This window comes from Sander vitreus, chromosome 13, assembly GCF_031162955.1.
Source record: "Sander vitreus isolate 19-12246 chromosome 13, sanVit1, whole genome shotgun sequence".
NCBI lineage: Eukaryota > Metazoa > Chordata > Actinopteri > Perciformes > Percidae > Sander > Sander vitreus.
Window position 1 is genome coordinate 23584160 of NC_135867.1, and position 23319 is coordinate 23607478.

General features: G+C 39.3%; 2 protein-coding genes across 3 annotated transcripts; one reads left to right on the top strand and one right to left on the bottom strand.

The window, feature by feature from the left end:
* Window positions 1-873: 873 nt before the first annotated feature.
* Window positions 874-10288, bottom strand: ube2g1a (ubiquitin-conjugating enzyme E2G 1a (UBC7 homolog, yeast)). The gene is made up of 6 exons (XM_078266217.1): window positions 10079-10288; window positions 7640-7742; window positions 6106-6203; window positions 4663-4841; window positions 4183-4302; window positions 874-2137 (listed from the first exon to the last, which is right to left on the bottom strand). The coding sequence occupies exons 1-5, from the start codon at window positions 10122-10124 to the stop codon at window positions 4216-4218; spliced, it is 513 nt and encodes a 170-aa protein (XP_078122343.1). The 5' UTR covers window positions 10125-10288; the 3' UTR covers window positions 874-2137; window positions 4183-4215.
* A 5607-nt stretch (window positions 10289-15895) lies between these two features.
* spns3 (SPNS lysolipid transporter 3, sphingosine-1-phosphate (putative)) lies at window positions 15896-23319 on the top strand. 2 transcript variants are annotated; one of them, XM_078266301.1, is made up of 13 exons: window positions 15896-16035; window positions 16749-16970; window positions 17062-17127; window positions 17417-17553; window positions 19019-19170; window positions 19791-19857; window positions 19952-20094; window positions 20344-20496; window positions 20583-20772; window positions 21203-21268; window positions 21693-21791; window positions 21932-22103; window positions 22834-23319. In XM_078266301.1, the coding sequence occupies exons 2-13, from the start codon at window positions 16769-16771 to the stop codon at window positions 22902-22904; spliced, it is 1518 nt and encodes a 505-aa protein (XP_078122427.1). In that variant the 5' UTR covers window positions 15896-16035; window positions 16749-16768; the 3' UTR covers window positions 22905-23319. The 2 variants fall into 2 exon arrangements, with proteins under 2 accessions (XP_078122427.1, XP_078122428.1); XM_078266302.1 differs by having other exon boundaries at window positions 15896-16031.

The following is a 23319-nucleotide window of genomic DNA, read 5'->3' on the forward strand; positions in this document are numbered from 1 at the left end:
ATAGTCTTAATAGTCTAAATGCAAATGTTAAGGTTAAGTAGATAGACAATAGACAATGCTGTACTATTTTCTAGATTATACATATATGTATGAAAACTATTGTTTTCTCTGCTAATCACATTTTCACTGAGATTCTGTCTCCCAAATCAGTATTGTACGGTGGAAATAAGTTATGTTAAGTACTGTTCACTTTCCTACTGGAACATTAAATATAATTTACTTGAGCAGATAGTGAATAAAAAGCAAAATAATATGGGAGTCAGTTTGTAACACAATTCAAATTCTTTCCTCAACAGTGATGTGCTTGTGGAGGGACAAGCCTGGACAAGCAAAACTGTTTACACACCTATAACCTGCCTTAATGTTACAGTAGCTCTGATAATTCAAATATTTGGCTGTGTGGTTTGCCATCAGTGACACTGGATTCATTTAGTGACTGAAAACATTTGATTAGCAAAGCAGACTGCATGCTCTTGGCAAAATCCCCTAAATCATTGGTTCCCAAATGGGGGTAAAGTGAAGTAGGGAGTATGTGGGGAAAAAATTATTCATACAAGAGAGAGGGGGTGAGGGGTACGTTTAAAGTCTGAAGAGGTATGGGACTGTAAAAAGTTTAGGAAACACTGCCCTAAAACAATGATAAACTCTTTATGTAAAGAATATTATATTATATCAAAATCTATGATTTGAAGAGTGGTCTTGCTGAGAAAACAGATGATGGCGGTAAAGTTTAAACTCGTACTGGGAAATAAACCAGGTGCCGTGTGCAATGAAAACACTTTGTGTACATGAAAGGTTTCTGTCGTCTCTACCGTGAGCAATATGTAAATAAGGTTGTATCCAAAACACACCTGAATTAAATACGCAAGTAAATATTGAAAAAAAAAAAGTCATATTTTAGAAGAACTCACTACAGGTGACAGGTTTCATAACATGAAAAATATACATCAGTATTTTTGTCTTTGTACATTAGGCAAAACTGCCATAGTTCAGTGAGCAGAATAATTGTGAGATTGTGGATCAGGGGGAAAACGACAAAACAAAATGGGCACACATACTGTATACACAAACACTCAAACATTCGCAAACAAAATCCCAGAAACATTCAGCAAAAAAACAAAAAAAACAAAAAAAAACAAGTACAATAAAGCATGCATAGCAATTCCTACCGAAGACAACACAGAAAAGAGAGGCTGCTAAAATAACAGATTATTGGAGAAGAGGACCTCAAATTGTATCAGGATATCAAAACTTAACATGTGTACACTTCATACAAGGGGCGTTATTGCTACACCAAATTGTTGTAATACGCTAATTATACAGATTCCCTGTGTACTGGCTATTAAATACATAGGTGGTACACAATTTCTCCTTTTTTTCAAATTTTTTTAACACTTGTTCAATGCAGGGTGGAGTGGCCAAGCATTTTATTAGGAGGCACTTTTGAAAAAAGATTAACAAAATTGAGCATGCACACATATGAAGGGGTATGTTGCCTTTCTTCAATGGAGTGAGCAGGATGGTTAAGACTTATAACGGATAAAGAAAAACTAAATCATACAGGTACAAATATGAAGTTGAGTTCTGAGAGAACAGCTGCGTATTCTAATATGGCAGTATTCCCTCCATCAGTCATGTCATTCATCTCGCTTGAACCAATCAAGCTCTTCACAGGTGACTTTCCTCCAACAGCATCACAATTCTCTTTCTATTTAAGACCTGTTCAAACAATCTAAAGAGAACTAATGCATGCTGGAGTTGAGAGAGGAAAAATGGACACAGAATCTATCTCAACCAGCGCTATTCATTTGGTCTAAGTGTCTTGATGGAAGGGGAGCTTATATATTATCCGGTTTAGTCTGTGCTATATACATGTCTTTACAATATCTTCCTGAATGTTGAAGCAGTTCATAGACTTGAAAAATGTTTTTATCATCTTCTGGGTTTTGTTGTTGTTTTTTTGAGTTGGCACTTGCTTGGCGGTTTTTTTTTCTGTCAGCCTTGGTAGTCACTGTTATGTTCTATTGCAGCCTACAGTAGCCAGTCTGTTTGCGCCAAAACAAAAGGAGGACTAGCCTGGCGACGAGTGGTGGAAGAGTGCAGGTAAACAGTGCCATGTTGATTTTCAATTGGAGACCTGTGGGAAAGCACACAAGAAATAACCAAAACAAAATTGTTATGAAGCACCTAGACCAATCACACAAGTCATAACATGAACAAACCGGCACAAATATTAAATGATCAAAAAGGCAGCAAAAGATCTGCAGCATGTTAGACCAGCTGGATGTGTGTGCAATTCAATGTCAAGCTGTAAAGTCCATGCTCAGTTACTTTTAACCTAGTCAGTCTGACACGTGCTGAGTGACACCATGGGGTCAGAAGACACAGTGTAAAACGACTACTTTAACTGATACAAGACTGGCCAGTTACACTGTCACACAATTAATCAAGTAAATATCACCTAACCTAACTTACTTGACATAACATAAAACAAACCGAAACGTCAAGGATTGGTTTGTATGTGGTCGTAGTAGTGTTAAAATTGATCCCCATTCCATTAACAGCCATAGAAAATCTACAGTACAGTGGGTGAACCCAATAACAGCAACACCCATCAGTCTTTTACAACTATGAAGTTGATTATCTAAAAATCTTAAAGGGGCGCTATGCAGTTTTGGCCATTTCGCTTTTTGCTCACAGGTTTCTCTATAGAGCTCCCCCTACAGCTTCGGAATAGATATTTGCCAACACTGTTGTAAAAACTTGCTCAGTCAGTCTGCCGTTTCCTCTTTCTCTGTTCCTCCGACAATGCTTTCCTAACTTTCTGCTTCCTTTTTGCCAGTTCAGCCATGACGATAGTGTGAAAAACTCCATCGCTAACAGCCGGCTGGCGGCTCGCCGGCCAAAAGTTGCAAGGGTGGTTTTTCCGCTCACAGGCGCTAGGGGGAAGACGACCACAATTCAACCCGGAAAAAAGTCATTTAACCATTCCAATGACTCCGAAGCTGTTCAGTTAAGGTAAATTAAGCTAAAAAAAACTGCATAGTTCCCCTTTAAAACAGTGCAAAAGAAGTGTTAACTGAACTTTATGGTATTTGCAATGTTAGTTTATGGTGCAAGAGCGGCAGAAGGGGTAGATTTAAGTTTACAACACTGGTAATAAATCTTTACGCGCAACAATTCAATAACATTAACAATAACACTGTTTATTAGGCACACCTAGGGCTGGGTATTGTTAAAAAATGTTCGATACCGATACCTTGAATTCGCTAGCTGTTCCTGAATGATCCTTTTTTCGATACCAATTTTATAAAATCCATTTTAACAAAAATAAATTACATCACGGTACAAATCCTCCCAGCTTCTTCTCACACACACACACACACACAAATCAAGCCTCTCAAAATACAACCCACAAACACGTAAGCCCCGTCTCTGTGTGTAACAAGTGTTTTTCCTGCATGCATCTACAACGTGTAACATTAGCAGCCAATCACAAGCATTATTAGATTTTGGTAAGAGCATGCTGCATGCTTATTGGTTGACTGATGCTGACAAGATTTACTCCTTAAGGTACTTCAAATTTAGTATTGAATGACAACGCATTTTTCGATACTCTTTACTATAGAGGCAATCTAAAGTATCAGAGTTTGGTACCCTAGCTAAAGCCAATGCAGTATATAGCACTCCTGCAATCAGTGCTACCTTTATAGGACAGGACTGCATTCAGGTTGAATGAAACTTATAATGGTACGTTATTGTTTGTTTTAGACAGCTGTTGATTCAACCCTATCGTTCTTTTGGAGCCTGCATTTTTTTGGTGCCGTCTAACTGTACTGTGTTATACAGAGAGGTGTTTCTATTATTTTGTCCATCCCATTTATATTAATGAAGGCAGGCTAAACAACAGAGTCATCGCTCTGTATGATGCAATACAATTCAACAGCACTACACCACAAACACCCTCCAAAATGGCCATAGCGTTGACTCAACAGGATTGTTGCATTAGTTTTAGCGAGGTGTACCAAATAAACGTGGCAACAAAGTGGGAGTTACGTTTGAACTACAAGACATTTTTATTTAAATGTACCTGATGGAACAGGCAGCCATCTTTGAACAGCTGAAGTTAGTTGTGATTGGTGAACCCAAGGTTTTAAAAGGGTTAAAGTAAAGAATACTTGCCCTGAAAACATGAAGCTAGATCCTTGCCAAATATCACTCAAACGCAGTCTCTTGGCTTTTTCGTACACAACGGGCAACTTTCCTTTTGAATGCGCCGTGTCTGTCCTCCCTCCACTCTTTCTGCAGACGAAAAAAGGTAAAGACAATTGAGTTGATTCATTTTTATATCTTTCTAGTGTATTGCATATCTCCCTTTTTCAATTTCATCATTATAATTTCCTATACTTATTCAAAATTAGAATGAATTCATTCATTCATTTATTACTCATGTATTTTGTCATATGTGTACTATTTAATGCCATCCAAAACATCAATGAGCTAATTCTTGGATGTTACAGAATGTTGTGGTTTGAAAAGGACAAACGTTAAGGGATGAGATGACTAGAAGACGATTAGATAGTTTTTGGTTTTGAATAGAGAAGCACATTTGTTTGATTCAGATACCATTTCTAATCAACACTTTTCAACAAAGAAACTTACTGCAGCATCCACATTGGCTGGTGAGTCACCATTTGGATCTGCCAGCATAGAGATAACACTAATCATGATGGTTTCCACTGTGTGGATAGGCAGCCAGCGCTCTTCAGGTTTCTCATAGCCGTACTTGTCCTCCCCAGGCTCGTGCAAAATAGAAATACATACATCTCCATTCCTGTCAACTGGAAGAAAAAAAAAACCAAACATGTACAATATAATTTATGACGAAGAAAATGCCTTGTTATAATGATGTCTATGTATTTAATACGCATTTATTTATATGACATTTAGCCAATCAGCTAACGAACTGAATAATGATATAGTTTATAGACAGTGCCGATGAAAAATATCTGCCTTCACTTTGAGTCAATCTTCAGCAGAGGCACCTTTGGTAGCAGTTACAGCCTTGAGTCTACAGTATGTGGATAGGTCTATCAACATGGCACACCTGAACAGTCCAATTCCTTCCCATTCTTCCTTGCAAAGCTAATCAAGTTCTGTTTAATAGCTCTGCAACAGGGAGTGAACAGCTATTTTTAAGTCCTACCACTAAGGCACTGGGTGGACATCTAGATTCTTGTTTTAAGTCCATTTCTGCATAAGGTCATTTATTTGAATTGTATTCACTTCATAAAGCTTAAAAAAGAAGAAAAGGAAAATAGCATTAGCATCGCAGTACAACACAAATTCAGAAAATTCTATTTTCAACATGTGCAAAAACGCAAAGGGTGCAGTCTTTTTCATAGCGCTGTTGATGCTACATTAATGGTCAAATGCATTTAATAGTAAACATTAGGGGTGTGCAAAAAAAATCGATTCATATTCGAGTCGCGATTTTTTTTTTATTGTATGTCTACTGCAGTCACATGAGAAAAGTAACTACATTTACACACTGCGAATCGTTTTTTGAATCGAGAATCGTTTCTGAATCGAATCGTGGGCCTAAAAATCGATATCAAATCGTGACACTTTCGGAATCGTGCACCCCTAGTAAACATACTATAAACACAACCTGTAACACATTACTATTTTATAAGGAATAGTGACTAAAATATAATTGATATTAAACCTTAAGCTACTCAGTATAACAACAGTATCTGTTATAACAACTGTTTGAAGTGGCTCTGGTAGACTCTTATTGACATTGCTGCAGAAATGTATTCCTCCGACTGTTACTTTAATTTGAAAAAAGAAAGCTGAAGATTATGAACTAATGCAATGAACAGCCATGTAATGTGCTTTAAGTTGAACTCTCATTTAATTCATTGTGTGGGAATATTTATTGTTATTAACACATCACAAAAGGGAAAATCCTCAAGATTTCTAAAATGGAACACAAAGATATATTTATATCTTTGAGAGAGATGTAACCTCCACTTCCTCAAACAGGTCTTACTACAAACAAAAAGGCAAATATCTTTCACAGTGAGCTACACATGTACCTACCATTAGGGTGCCAAATATCTGTGATAAATTTCATTTTAGGTGGCCTGAGAGGGTAGTCTTTGGGAAATGTCAGATGAGCTTTAAACACACCACCTTCACTGTGAACACAAAAAAAAAGACCAAAGACAAAAATGAATATGATAATAGGAGAATTTTGTACAAGTTTCAAAACATCCAAAGCAATAGAGACAATAAGAACATCAGAACACATCTCTCCTACTATATACTGTTATAGGACCCTTTCAAAGAGAGATTCCACAATAGCGCCACAATGAAAGTCTACCATTCTGCCGGCTCCGTTTATTCACACAGAACCAAGCAAAGGCAGCATAACGCTGCCCCAGTGTGTGAATTCACATAGCATGCCGGCATTCCAGGAGCAAAAGAGGTGAGACGTGTTATGTGTGTGTAACACAACAGCGTCGCCACCTAGTGCAGGGTTCATACTAGAGATGTTCTGATACCGATACCAGTATCGGCTCCGATACTGCCTAAAACGCTGGTATCGGGAAGTACTGGAGTTTATGCACCAATCCGATACCACGTAATAAAGCCCTAAAGAAAATCTACATTAAAGTAGTTTATTTATGTTCTTTTTCCGTTATAACTGACTGTCAAACTGCAGAATAAAAGAAAGTTCTGTGGCGTTCATTGTTAATGTTTCACAAAGAGTTTAACCTGAGCCAGACCGACAACAAAGATAGAAATCATATCACATCCATACAGGGATAGTAGTATACAGTTGTTAAAACATAATAAAATATATGACACACTGGTATCGGATCGGTACTCGGTATCGGCCGATACGCAAGTTCAGGTATCGGAATCGGTATCGGGAAACAAAAAATGGTATCGAACCATCTCTAGTTCATACGCATTTTAACCAATACTTTTCCATGATGTTTTCATGACTTTTTGGCAAATTTCCATGACTATGTATTCCTGAAAATGTCAGACGACATTATACAATAAGAATAAAAATCTGTGTTTAAGTTTACCCTCAGAGGTTTAACAATAAAATGATTCGTAATATCACGCCCAGAATATAATGCTGAGGTTAAGACGACGTGAAAATACATTTATTAATCACATATTATTATGCTGTGTTAAAAAAAATAAAAAAATCCATGACGACTTTTCCAAAACTTTCTGGGTCTTTTTTTGTTTCCAAAACCTTTCCAGGCCTGGAATTTGCATTTTTCAAATTCCAAAACTTTTCCAGGTTTTTTCTAAACGTATGAACCCTGCTAGTGTGTGTGAGCCTATCCGCACCGTTATTCAACCACACGAACCAGACCGGACCCACTAACCGCCAACTTTATGCATTACAGTAGCATCATTTTCAGTAGAGAGAAGGACACACACGGTCTTGGCGCTGCAGCACCCGCACATTTGTGTTTGAGAGAGCGACTGGAACAGAAGCTGGACTATTGTACGCAATGTTTCTGTAAGTTATTAGTAACTTTGGCTAATCGGAAAGCTGCTTTGTCCCATCCTGAACAGGCTGTGTAAAAGGGGCTAGTGATAGACTTACTACAGTGTGTCTGGAGGCCCGATGATGAGGACTTCCCATCTGTAGAGATCGTTGTCCTCGATAAGGCCTGCTGAGAATCCTTCCACTGGGTTTTTGTTCAGCTCTAGATAGAAAAACAAATGCCAAAAACAAAAATCAGTAGCCATTGGCTCATTTATAGTGCCTACAGTACGTTTACTAGACTGATGTTGGGCTTTTCTGAAGACTACTGAGACGACAAGATAAGTCTTGTCTTAGGAGGCCTTGCTTGGGGGGTGAATATAAGAAGCAGCATGTTGCTGAAACCGCACACCACCCTAATAGTCCAGAGCCAACTCATACTCTCACATTTAGTGGATAATCTCCAGATATATACTGCACTTTGCAACTCCTAACTTTACAGCAAGATTTCATTGAAATCATCAAAACACTGATTATGCCCAAAATCAGAAATAACGTGAAAGGTCCGTTTGTGGTGGCTTCCGGCAAAATGCTAAAGAGTGAAAGTCACTCTGATGTGATAGTTGGAAACCTTGTGGGTATTGCACTGCTACCAAAGAGGTTCTGATTTTTACATTACATGTCATTTAGCTGACGCTTTTATCCAAAGTGACTTACAATTGCTATATATGTCAGAGGTCACACACCTCTGGAGCAACTAGGGGTTAAGTGTCTTGCTCAGGGACACATTGATTGATGTATCACAGTGGGAATCAAACCCGGGTCTCCCACACCAAAGGAATGTGTCATACCCACTGCGCCATCACCACCCCTTGGTCCCATTTGCCCATCTGTTGGTTACCATGACATCTCAAACACGTCTATAAAATGTAGTTGAATGTTACACAACAGGTCTAGGATGAACTGATTCATTTTGGGTAGATAATGCTGGTATGTGGCCATTTAAAAGAACTTTATGTTTTACTCATAATTTCTGAACAGTTAGGCATAAAAGAAAACAACGGAATTTTACTAACACACATGCAATATAGGCCCCCCTCCATATCCCCCTACAGTCATTTTCAGTAATCAAATGTAGATCACATGCACATATTAACTCAAAATGATCCTCCTTTTGGGGGATTTCACCAACAGTTGGCACTGCAGCTGCAATTTATATGGTCATAGCTCAGTGGTCATGAGTCGGATTTAATTTGAAATTGCACAATAATACATTAACTGGATTAGGGAATTACTTGTCAAAGAATCTGTATCTCATGGTAGTTTTTGATGCAGATCTAGATTGAGAAGAAGATTTTTAACTTCAAAACATGTTTTATTATTTGTTTGTTGGCAATCATTGGGATAGGTACAGTATGCCCTATGAGTGCTTTCTAGATATGTATTATTTCTCAGTTATTTGGCACACTAACTTTACAGTCACGTTTTAAAATAGCTGCCTCTGTGTTACGAGTTAAGTCTGACACTTTGAGGTTATTGCTTGATTACTTGAACAGCCTCTGCAACATATCCCCGTTTGTATTGGAAGGCAACTTAAACGTATGACATTAACATTACCTCATTTCAATCAAATCCCACTCAAAAATATCAATTCCCCATCACTGTAAACAGAATAGCTGGAAAACTACAAAGGAGCACATTAAGTCCCTGAAAGACTGCTTGTGGAAAATACAATCTTAACCGAAACCTGAAATGTAGCCAACATTGGTGCTAACGTTACAAACTCAAACGTCACATGATATGTATTCGACTCACTGGTTTCGGAGAGATGCTAATATTAGGGTTGCTAAATTTAATTCGAGCTGACTCTGCAAAAATAGCGAATAACGTTAGAGATAATGCGATATTAACATTAGTTTGTTAGCTTAAAGTGTTGAGGCTAACAACAGTGACAGCCGCTAGCTAACTGTAGCAAAGAGATGTAGCGAGCTGGCTAAATATGTTAATAATTCAATGTGGTTAGCAAGAAAATCTGGGTCAACTAGTTAGTGAAACGTAGATATGTGCATAAATAATACACACCACGTTGATCACATAACTAGCAAACACCATGTCTAAAAATGGAAAACGCAAGTTGTTATGCCGATTAAAATATGTGCACACACACACACACACACACACACACACACACACACACACACACACACACACACACAAACAAACAAGCTGGAGGCTAACGTTAGGCTAACTGCTTTTAGCAGCCCAATATAGAAAGTCGTTGGGACTTCTGACAGTGGCTTTCAACTGAAATCAGAATGGAGCGTCGAAAAACACATCTAAACGAGCTGTTCTCCCAACACACTGAAGGCGTTTGATTGTCAAGGCGTTTAATTCTCGAGAGGAATGTGTCTGTCGACATTCACTGCTATAACCTTAACGCAGGGACAGTAACGTTTTAGTGTCCAATAACAGTTTGAATCACAGCTAACGGCAGCGTTCGCTCAAGTGCCGTTAGCTAACGTTAGGCAGCCAGCATCAGTTAACACCAATTTTAATTACCTGCAAGCTGTCTCCTGAGTAACAGCACTGACTGAGGCTCTGTCATAGTTTAGCAAATGCAATGTAGCTATGTTCAATTGTAATATTTTGAGGTAGCAGCCTTAATTTCTCGTTCGACAAACTGTACTTCGTCCCCTCTATTTTCCGTTTAGCATTCTCGTCATTCTTCTTCTTCGTCACCTTCTCCTGCTACGGCTGCTGGTTCTTCTTCGTCGTCGTCGTCGCTGTGATTTTACAGCAGCCGGCATCCTGATTGTTGGATTACTGCCATCTTCTGGGCCCAGTTTTTCAAAAAATTTAATCTGGATCAAATTTATCCGGATTTGGAAAACTCATGTTTTGCTATCCAGGATCACCTGATCCATCTTACTTTCATGCCAGTTTTTTTAAAGGAACATTGGTTGGATCACTGTGATCCAAATACCAAATTTCAGGATTACCAAATCCTGTTTACCAGATCCTTAAATGGAACCAACAGTGTAGCCTACTGGCTTAGCAAAGAACAACAGGTAGGCACAATACTGGTGGCCACAAATAGCCATTGTTTGTTTTAATATTAAGAAACAGAAACACTGTAATAAACAGAAACATTTTACATTCCTTATTTTGTTATGTTAAATAGCAAAACAAAAACAATACTATCCAATAGTCCATATCTCATTAGATGTGACATTCTTCATATATGCTTCAAATATGAAGAAATGTATATATCATCAGTAAACCTTTATTTTATGATAATTCACTTAAAAAAATCTCAGATTTTTTTTTGGTTCGAAAAATCCCAACTGAATCCACCCTTCTGATAGGATCAGGATAATCCTGTTTTTTTGGACCAAATAAATCCCAAACTGAGTTCCAAGTTTTGAAAAAGCCAAAGGGCAGGTTTGATCCAGATCAAACGTAAGATCGGATTACATGATCTGACGTTGTCCGTCCCTCTTCTGCGTTTAAAAAAAAATCCATTTCCAAGATTTGATCCAATCCGTGATCCTAAATCCCACTGGATTGCTTTCGAAAAACTGGGCCCTGAATATTTCTTCGAATTCAATCATCTTTTAGATTTGTTGCAACAATCATATCCCTCACAAATAAAAGAATAAAGTAAAATCAAATAAAGACCGCCTAACTTGTGAACGTCAATATGTTGTTATTGCCTGTGAACGATTATTGACATTGTTAACCTTGGTGAGAGGGATTTCTCCTACGTCTAAAGTCTATGGCCATTTCCCTTGTTTTAGTCACATTGAAAGTGTCAAAACACCATTTAATTAAGTTCCTACCTCTTTCTTTAAACCACCCAATGATGAGTTGTCAGGCTTAAGGACCCCCATCAAGGCAAGTATGCATATTATATATCATGTGCATACTTAGATAGAAAAGATGTGAGTGCAGACTGATGCTCGACATTCATTGGTAGGCTATGCAGTACAGAGACAAAACACAGCCTTGCGGGGGCCCTGTATTTATAGACATAGGGGAGGAAATAGCTTTGTTAAATTGAACCTGCTGGGTATTATTCAATCATTGATCCATAGAATGAGCCTTGGATTAACCCTGAGATCAGCTTGCCCACCAGCTGATGGGTTGGATGGTGTTAAACACACTGCTAAAAACTTTAGGATAACACATATACACATTAATTAGAGGAGAACAAATATACATAAACTATAGGAAATGGAAAAATAGAATATAATTAGTTATAATAATAGTAATAAAATAAAGTATTTACACAATAAACAACCTTATATAAACACAGATGTACAGATGAGTAAGGTGCGGATGAATAGAGATGATATATTGCACAGCGTAGTGCAGAATATTGTCCAGTGATGGCTCATATTGCGGAAACAGCAAGCAGTGCTACATTATGATGTTGTATTAAAGAGGCTGACTGCTGCTGGAATGAAGGACCTGCGGTAGTGCTCCTTCTTGCACCGAGGGTGCAGCAGTCTGCTGCTGAAGGAGCTGCTCAGGGAACTCACAGTCTCATATATGGGGGGTGAGAGGTGTTGCCCATGATTGATGCCAGCCTGGCTAACATCCTCCTCTCCCCCACCTCCTCTATGGTGTCCAGAGGGCAGACCACAACAGAGCTAGCCCTTCTTCACTAGTCTGTTGAGTCACATAATCTTCACAAGACTATGAGGTTGTTCAAGGTGTTCATATATAGGCCTACTGTTGTGCGTCCTCACCCTCCTGCGTTGGCTGGTATACACTGATGAGAATCCAAGACTGGTGAGACCCCAGTGAGGAGATATTTGAAGGCTATCTTCTCTAAGCAATTGGTACTGCTGTTAGGGCAACTGGCCGCCAGTGATTCATCTCTTCGGGCCTATACTGTTTTTGGGCACAACAATCAGAGACAGCTTCCACTGGTCAGGGATTGCCCCTGTGTCCAGTGAGCTTTGAAACAGCCTTTAGAAAGAGAGGCATGCAAATGAATCAGCACATGACCGCAAGCCCTTACACATCAAATGTCATAAAAGTTCATCCTGATGTCACTAACCGGAAAGCTTGTCACTTTTTTTTGCTGCATCAGCCTGCTGTGTTGCGTAATCAGCAGTGTCAAATTTACAATATAGCCAAAGCAGTTCAAATCATTGGCAAAGACAGAAATATTAGCTTCATTCATGGTGTGCATTTTAGGTTTATAACCTGTACCGTTAATAATTTGTAGTCCTTGCCAGGCTTTAGTAAAAAGTAATGTTACTACAATATACAAGTTATAGTCACATTCCAATTTAAATAGATTTTTATTATTAAATAATCATGTTAACAATTAAATAGGCCCTCCTGGGATGGCTGGCTGGCTGCACATAGAAGGTGGTTGCTATGGAAGGCAGAACAGGTAACGTTAGCCTGCCCTACACTAGCAGCTATAGCACTGACTATTTGTTTTGCTCAGGCTAATGCATAGGGCTAACTTTAAAGAAAGGCACATCATAACACTAACTAACTAACTAACTAACTAACCGAGCGAGGCAGCAGTAAACCAGCAACTAACCAATCGAGGCAGTGGTAGTAGAATAGCAACTCCCGTTTTCTGGAGGTAAAATTACTGTTTTTGTAAATGGAGTCTGGTGGCTTTGATGAGAGTAACGTTAGATAACGGCTTCAGTTCCCCGTCGGAAAGGGCAGTATGACGACAAGGTAAAGCAGTGAAAATATTCTGAATATAGCATACACTTGAAGGGATACCTTGCTGATTTATAGCCGCTCTGTATATGGCAGTGTGTGTGCAGATGAACAGCTCCCCTCTGTGGCACCAGTTAGTCTAGTTTCTGTTCTCAGACGTCACGTGATACTTAATGTGCAAAGCAATTAGACGACATAGCCTTTCGGTTTATAAATAGTTTCATGGCATTTCTTGGGGCAAATAATGTAGTCCCTTTGTGTGTTAAAATGAAAAAAAAAATGAATGAGGCCCATGTGTCTTGCCAGGTTAGACAAAGATCCGTCACACATTGGACCTCTTTGAGATAACAATGGATCCTTTTTCAGTAGAACATGAAAAGAATCAAGAAGTTTGGACAATTGATGATGTTTTGACTGGTCATTGCCTACATGTATAGTCATGCCTATTAGTTGGGGTAAATGGTTCTCATATGAATCAGATTTGTGTGGAGAATTAGGGTAGGGCCTGTCTTGGACAAAGGATAGGCCTACATAAAGTGTAGCTATAGGCCTAGCATTTGCTTGCTTTATTCGCTGCGATGCACTCAGTCTGAAGGCCTTGTTAGTCATACACAATCATACAACTCTGCATCTCTCTTTGTAAATGATCAGTTTCATCAAACCGGTTTGATACTGGAGCTTAGTGTTGACTATAATGCTCACAGTAGAAACTCGATGGCGACAACTGTCAGCCTAACAGCCCTCAACAAAATGATATCAAAAGTTTGGTTGTACTTACATTACCTTTACTACATTCCTTAAATACTACTACTAATAATACCAATACTGGGAGGATCACAATACTAGTTGAAAGTTGAAAAGCAGAAAATATAATAAATAAAACAACATACAAATGCATAGTGCCATTTAATACACAACTGTTTTTCTTTGCTCACATTTTTCTTTTCATCTCTTAACTGCCATGTTCTCACTGGTTACTTCTTCATCTGAAGGTGAGATATGATCTCACACTTGTGTTAATAGGAAAAGGAAGAAGTCCATTGGTATCTTGGGATTGCAAATTATTGTCGAGCAGTGATCACACACACGCAGCTGTGTTGGAGGTGGATGGTGCTTGTGGCTGTATGTCTCTGGTGTTTGCCATGAAGTCTCTTTTGTTTGATATAGTAAAACGAGAAAGCAACTGAAATAACTGACACAGTTGCAGCAGTGACACACACACACACACACACACACACACACACACACACACACACACACACACACACACACACACACACACACACACACACACACACACACACACAGGCTAAACATAGACTAATCAGAGAGAGCAATGCTACCAAAAGGAGAAAAAGAAAAGAGAAGTTAATGTGAGTTAAGTAGTAGACTTTAGGTTTCATGGCCATGAGTTGTTTTTTCCTCTCTACGTTCAGAGGGCCACCTTGAGTCATTCACATTATGTGTTTTAGTAATTCTCTAGATAAAAACGTCAATTTTGGGGGTCGGTTCTTGAGAAAACAGAGGCATTTATTTCCCAATGTGCTGTTAAAGATTTGAAGCTTCACTATCTCACAGGTAACCAACTGTTCTGAAGATCACTTTGGCAAGCTGAAAATGGTGAAAGACATGTTGGCAATAGTTATAGTTCAGTATAACAAATCTGGCTCAGTTGTTCAAAAATGAGTCTTGAATTCATGTGAATAGTGGAAGAGGAATGTTGTTTTGGCGTAAGTTTTTGAGGATGCGTAAGTAAAAAGTATGAGTAAAAAAAATGAAAGGCACTGTAAGGAATGATCGCTGATCAGTTTGTGTGCCTTTTAGTGCAAGTGTAGACATAAATCATTAATATCACAGTTTAAAATCCCTTCATAATCTGTACTGAACATTCAAACTGAAAACAAATAATTTTCCATGGATGAGAAGGTACAAAGGATCTATTTTTACAGTCACAATTTCACTTGACAGCTGAAGTGAAGGCTATTCAGCATTTTAATATGTCTACATTATTTTTATACATAGGAATGCAATATGAAACCGAACATAAATTACCAGGGCAGTGTTACCAATTAAACAGCTGATTGGATTTCTACCCGCAGTTTTGCTAAGACAAAAAGACATAAGTTTTCTTGGTTTCTCTAATGGGATGCTCCAATTAAAATGTCCCATCCTCCATGTTATTATAAAATTCAAATGTATTTTGGCACACACTTCTTAGTCTTTGATGACAACCATTTTAAAAGTAGAAGTCACAAGTTAGTATTATTATTATTAGTTCCCCAATAAGACAAATTTGGACTGACATCCTGTATCCGAGGCAGTATGTCTCTTTTAACTATCCAAATATATAAACATTTCTTGCGTCAACCACAGAACTGTTAGCCATTGCTTAAAAGTCATAACATATGCGTCTATTGCTGACACCCAAATGCACTATCTTCGCCCTTTTGTCCTACTGTTGTGTGAGCTGTGTGTATAAAGCTGTTAAACTCATCAGGCCTGTAGCATATAATGCTATTTAACATTATCCTGCTTTTTATAAAAAAAAAAGAATGAAAAAAGCAAAACAATAGATACGATGAATATACTGTATGTGGCTTGTTTTCAGCATTGCATCACAGTGAAGATCTGTGTGAAAGCATATGACCATCCCAGAGTGGGATGGTCCCTTCACTAACTTAATATCTCTTGAGGCATGTTAGAGCTGAGGCCTTCTTCAAGTCTCACACACAGGCACACTGGGAGCGACACCTTCCTCAAACAACTGCAAGTATGGAATGAACTGAGAAAAATAACATAAACAAGACATCTTCAACAAGTAGGCAAGTCTATTTTTGGTATTGGTGTATTCCACTATGTTGTTTAGAGAAAGTATTTTATGCACAATAGTGTCATTGTTGACGTTGCACTCTCTGCAATTCTAACCGGGGTAGAACGCATCAGGGCTTTTCATACCACATTTGAATATATCCGCTAAAATGCTTTTATTTACAATATTTTGTCTTTTACATTTCTCGTCTTGTTGCTTTTTGATCTAACCTATGCATACTTTTATACAGTAGTTTTTAACTTGACGATATTTGTCAGGATTTTACATTGTACACTCATAGTCTTTAGATATATAATGAGCTCTGAATTCTGAGATTATTCCATAATCATATTGTTTTATGGTGTTGAGAACTGTAATGACTGAACTGAACTAACTGAAAACCCTTCTTCCCCTTTCTCTGACATTTTGACACCATTGCAAAGCTTTGTTCTTACACAGTTGTGTAATTGCCGTATGTATCATAAGGACTATTTCTAAACTGTTTCCACAAACCACATTAACTAATTTCCCCCAAACTGGATTGCTTGTGGGGCACAAGGATCCTAAAAAGAGTATAATTCCGTCCTGTCACAGCTTTATTGAGTTGTCTAGTAAGACTTGTTTACAATCTACTGTGCACACACACTACAACATTATTATATTTGGAGAGAATGCAGAGGGTGAATCATTTCTCTAAATCTAGGTAAAACTATTTTCCATTTCCAGGGGGAAAAGAGCTGCTCACGATGGACAGACCGATCCCTAGAAGGAGCCTGGGCTCCGGCTCCGGTATACATTATGGCTCTTTTGTGAACAGCCTTTCATCACTTTCACCAAAGAGAGAGGAAAAGGAGAAACCAGCCATATCACCTAGACGCGCCTATATAGCTGTAGCTGTGCTTTGCTACGTCAACTTGCTCAACTACACAGAACGGTATACAATAGCAGGTCAGGTGACAGCGTTGTGCCTTCCCACAAACACTATTTACTGCGTCTAATTTTGTGCGCTTACACATGTATTGTTTTTATTGTCATATAGGTGTCCTTCCCAACATTCAGAAGTTCTTTACGATAAGTGACAGCACAGCTGCACTTATACAGACAGGTATGATGATGCCGAAAACACTCATACACATACACATACACACATATTTGGAAGGTCCCCATTTTACCTTCATTACTTAAGATGCAGTTATGCAACATGTGCTGCAAGTGAATTGCAGAGCACTGTTGGCTATTGCAAGACAGCTATAACATTACACACACACAAACACGCACACACACATGTTTATTTTGAAAAGTTTCACAAGTGTGGGTTTCCTTCATTAATTGAAAATGAGTCAATGTGCTTTTTATTATACAGAATTATTAATTCTTATTAATTCTCTTGACAGTTTTCATCTGCAGTTTCTTGCTTTTGGCCCCTCTCTTTGGTTACCTGGGGGACCGGTACAACAGAAAATACATCATGATTGGTGGTTTGGGTGTGTGGCTTGTGACTGCAGTCGGCAGCTCCTTTGTCACTGAGTCAGTAAGTGAGAAATATATGTGTTCACGTACACTGCAGGAAACAAGAAATGAGAAGCAAAAGGAAGGTGTCACTTCCTGCTGCTAGTCGTTAGTTGTTCTTCTTCTACCGCTTGATCACATCATGCACTTACTCCTCAAGTGTAAACAAATGTCCCTGAATGTCAGTGCATGGAGTATTAGATGAGAAGTTGGTGGTCCAGGGAACTTATCCCTCAGGCTACAAATGTGAAAGAATTTTCCTTCTTATTAACTTCTGGGATGACAAGTTGTGATAAAAGCTGTGCTGACTCCTTGTCCCCCTGGACACCCAGGTCGTAGGAGATATACTGTACTTTGTCCTGGACAGACTATCTCCACATAGAATGTACTGCATGTGATCTGAGGGACATACAACATGACGTAGGTTAACTTAGGGTAATCATGGTTTCCTGATTAGGGCCCACGGTTAAATAACAGGAAGTAACCTTCAGAGATGGATGGCATTACACTGGCAGGCACTACACTGTGGTTGACATGTACTGCTTATCCCTATTCTCCTCGATCGAGCTTCAATCAGTGTTTCTGTGTAAGTCATCAATGTCTAATGAAACTTCTTCAGTCTGGAGTTAAGGGTCCTTCAACGCAAACGTGCAAATCTCATGTGCAAATATTACATGAGTCAACACAGTAATTCTTGTTTGTTTAGTGTACAACATGATCTAAACATTAAGTAACATAGAGAAAAATAAGTATCATAGAGAAATAAGAATGGTGTATGTTAAACTGTAAAGGTGGTGACACACCAACCCGATAATCGGCCGTTGGACAGTCTGGCAAGGTCAGTGACTCGAGTCTGTTCGGTGTGTTCCGTGCCGTCGTCCGTTGGAGGAGCTGTCAGCCTTCATTTTGGCCGACCCGACATGTTCATTCGGAGACAGGGAAGTCGGGGCTCACCCGGAAATGGCGAGCGGATGAGCCTCTCAAAATCTGACAAAATCTTTTAAACTGACCTTTGTCGATCTGAAATGAAGACAGATTCAGCAACTGCATGGCCTATTTCTCGCTTAAAATGTTTTCAGAAACACGTTTTGGTGAACTATTTTAGTACAACATGAGATCGTATTCTGAACAAGCCGCCATGACAGTCTGGCTGTGAATTTCCGGAGAAAAAAGAACCACGTGATGCGTTCGTCCAATCAGCTGCCGGTTTTCATTTTCTGGGAAACAATACTGAGCAGCACCGCCTGCTGCTATGGAAATGTATTATGTTTCGCGCACGTGCAGAGCGTATGCTCAAGTCGGCGTCTCTTCAGTGTGTTCTGAGGCACTTTTTGGACACCGGGGACCCGACTGATCAGTCCGACTGCCTTTTCTGCCGACGGTCGGCCGTCTGGTTGGTGTGTAACTACCTTAAGAGGATCTTTTTGATATTTGGGACTGAAGGGTTGAACTGCTTCTACAGTATGCTGCTGTCTTGATTTCTTTAGTACTTCTGGCTTCTGATGCTGTTGCGAGCCATGGTCGGGATAGGTGAGGCCAGCTACTCCACCATTGCTCCCACAATCATTGGTGACCTCTTTGTTGGGAATCAACGGAGCGCCATGATCTGTGTCTTCTACCTCTTTATCCCCGTTGGAAGGTCAGAAACAAACAAAATCTAAATCCACAACTGTCTGTTTTCATTTTTCTGTTTGTTGTTGCGTATTTTAATCCATTAGCTTAAGATCATGTACTGTTGTGCGGGAATGCAATTGAAAGCATGGACTGTTCGGACACAACATGAATGGTGCATTCACTGCTGGCAAGAAACTCCAGTATTTGAGATTTGAGGGTCAACTGAACAGCATTTCATTTACAAACAATGCTGCTGGGAAATCTAATGAGAAAGATGAACAATAAACAACCATGTTATTTTGAAAAGGATTATGGGAATTTTGCGGTTTTGTCCTATCAACGTCTCAGATTTTGGAGTTTCCAGGTTCAATGTAGCACATTCAACTGGACATCAACAACTTGAAAGGACAATATGGGCTTTGAAATGCTTTACTATGCAGAGATAACAAAGCATGACAACAAAATCATGTCTCACTCTGCAAGATCATCCAAATCATGGCCAACAAAGTCAAATCAACATGCAAAGAGAATTTTTTTTTTCTGTAAATACCACAGGACAGGTGGACAAGATTAGCAATAGGGTATCGCTAATCTTGTTTATGTCATTATAAATACTTAATTGGTTTTACCATTCTGTGTTTTCAGTGGTCTTGGATACATTACAGGGGCAGGGGTTGCTAATCTGACAGGAGACTGGCGCTGGGCTCTCAGGGTGAGAACAGTTCCATCGCCAGTCATATTAGCTGAGCACTGATATAGATATAGAGTGATATATAGATATTACAAGTTTCTTTCTGTGTTATCAGATCACTCCCATCTTGGGTGTAGTGGGACTTTTCTTGCTGGTCTTCTTATGCCCTAACCCACCCAGAGGTGCTGCAGAAACCCACGGAGAGGGAGTTACAGAACAGAGCTCTTACAAGGAGGATGTCAAATATCTTCTGAAAAAGTAGGACATGGAAACTAATACCTGGCTAATACGGGATTGTTGGGGCCAATACAGATATTGATTGAGAGTATTAAAAAATCAGATAATGATGTATCATCCGATATTATTTTTTTTACATAAACAAAAAACATTTAGATTTACTGGTCAGGCTCTAATTAAACTTTGTATCAGTCCTCAAAGTTTACAGAGATATGATTTTTGAGTCATATTTACTAATCTCCTTTTTTTTGTTTGTTACTTTGACCCTAGTAAAAGTTATGTGTGGTCATCACTGGGAGTGACGGCTACGGCCTTCCTCACCGGAGCCCTGGCTTTCTGGATGCCTACGTTTCTGTCCAGAGCTCAGGTCAGTCAGGGAATCCGAGAGCCGTGCGTCCAAGAGCCCTGCAACCCCATAGACAGGTGCGGCATCACCCTTCATTCACCTCATGTCTTTCAAAATCGATACAGAGTTTTAACAAAGCTGTGTGCCTCTGCTCCCTGTACAGTTATATCTTCGGTGCTGTGACGGTGGTGACGGGCATTGTGGGAGCGTGTCTCGGCAGTGGTTTATCTAGAAAGTTTAGGGACAAGGTCCCAAATGCCGATCCACTCATCTGCGCAGTAGGCCTGCTGGGATCGGCTCCCTGCCTCTTTATCACCATCTTTGTGGCGTCAGCAAGCATTCCCGCCACTTACGTAAGAGACAAATTTGTGTCTTTACTGCTGTCCACTAGCTAAATGATACATTTGTATGTATGGCAGTCCTTTACTCTGCTCCAGACTGAAATATTTTAACAACTTTTGGATGGATTGCCATGCAATTCTATCCAGACTCCTATAGTGACTTTGATTAAATCCCCTTACTTTAGCTCTAGCGCCATCAAGAGGTTTACATTTTGAGTTTTTAGAGAAATGTCTTGAAAACTATTGGGTGGATTGCCATGAAATTTAGTACACACACTCATGCCTCCCTCAAAATAAATAACTTTGGTGATCCGTTAACTGAGGGGAAGCCTCTGACTGTTGACCGAATAGCAGTTTACTCCTAAAGTGATTATTGAATGATGAATTAATTTATCAATTGATGAGTTGCTTGTTAATCTGTGTCTTAAATGTCTCATTTCAGGTATTCATTTTCATTGGTGAATTATTGATATCACTGAACTGGGCTGTCTTGGCTGATATACTGCTGGTGAGTTTGAATTTTGTGTGTATACATATACCTGGTCACCTACTATCATTCTAATGAGTGCTTCATAGTTTATTTTTAAACGTACGTTAATAAGTAAGCAAGTCATGTTTTAAACATTTGTGTGTGTGTGTGTGTGTGTGTGTGGGCTTGTTTAACTATATTTGTGGGGTCCAAAAACCGGGAGTCCAGTATACTTGTGGGGTCCCAACAGCTTTGTGGGACCAAAATGCGGTTAAGGGTTAAGGTTAGGCATTTAGTTGTAATGGTTAAGGTTAGGGTAAGGGGCTAGGGAATGCATTATATCAATGACGTGTGTGTGTGTGTGTGTGTGTGTGTGTGTGTGTGTGTGTGTGTGTGTGTGAGAGAGAGAATCAAGATATGAAATTTGAAGCTAACTGGTTGCTTGTGTTATGTTTTACTTCAGTATGTTGTCGTACCAACCAGAAGGTCCACAGCTGAGGCTCTCCAGATTTCAGTCCTTCATCTCCTGGGTGATGCCGGGAGTCCTTACCTAGTAGGAGCGGTGAGAAATACTGTTACTGAATAATGTTCACACTGTCAACTTCCTTTTGAGCTTACTGTTTCATCAATAGAACCTCTGCGAGCTTGAGTAAACCACTTTTTCTGTGTATCATTGAGCTGTCTTCACACCTGTGCCAGTAGATCTCTGATGCTATACGCAAATCTAGATCTGCAACACATGAATGGAGCTTCCTCAGTCTGAAGTACAGCCTTTTGGTCTGCCCATTTGTTGGGATCCTGGGTGGACTGTTTTTCTTCATTACCTCCCTCTACATTGCTGAAGACAGGAAGGCAGCTGCGCAGTTGGTTGAAGGTACTGTAAATGGATAGTTACTGTCCTTTTATTCTTTATAAATGATGTACAGTAGAACCATGGCTCAAACAGAGCATCTCTGCACATTATTTTGCTCTTTCCAGCTGTGGTTGCATGTTAAAATGAACAAATTCTGAGAAATGTATTTCTGTGCAGGAGTTTTGTGTGGATGACACACTGGCAGTCCTAACCATTGTGTTTGCTTAATTAATGTCAGTGTCACAGATGCTGGAGAGCCCTTCCTGAACAATAGCACTCTCACTATTCAACTCACTTACTACAAAATAGCACCCCTCCTTATGCAGTTAAGAGCAAATTCTCCCTACACATGCCCCAGTAACACACTGGCAGTGTAGTTCTTCTGGCAACTCTGAGGCAGAGATGGGCCAATGAGTTAACATTCTCTCCATTGTGTTGGATTGGTAATTGGTGTGTGAGGCAGCTGCACCGATAGGGCGACTCTGTTGGCATCACCTTAGCAGATGTGAGCTAGTTCTCTCCTAACATGGTCGACTGTGTGTGTGTGTGTGTGTGTGTGTGTGTGTGTGTGTGTGTGTGTGTGTGTGTGTGTGTGTGTGTGTGTGTATATATATACATATACCTGGTCACCTAATATCATTCTAATGAGTGCTTCAAAATTTATTTTTAAAGTACGTAAGTAAGTAAGTAAGTCAATGTTTTAAACACTTGTTTGTGTGTGTGTGTGTGTGTGTTGTTTTTTTTTTTCCAGGAAGCCCCTCACCACAGCAGGGTCCTGCATCTGAGCCCACAATGGAACTGAGCACTGAGGGCATTAAGTAAAGCTGGACAAAAGCAACCATGCCATTAATGAATCTGTAAATATTTGAAGTTAAGTTAAAAACTACTGGTGTTGACAAAATATCCATGTTCATCCCTTCACAGACACACACTGATGACAGATGCAGAGAAAACTTGTTAATTCACACTGTAGGACCATCAAATGCCTTTTTTTAAATGCTTGTCTGTTCACCCAGGCTCAAGTCATGTCAACTTAATTTGTATAGCCCAAAAGCTAAAGCTTAGACCAACTTAAAAGAAAAATCTGAACTTGCTTACCTATCTGTTACAGTGTTACAGTGTACAATATTACCTCCCATTCAAGGGCACTGTAGTATACTTGAAAAGTACATGCTTACAGTATATTTTCTTAATTGGAATGTTTCATTTTTCAATAAATTTGCAAATAAAACTGTTA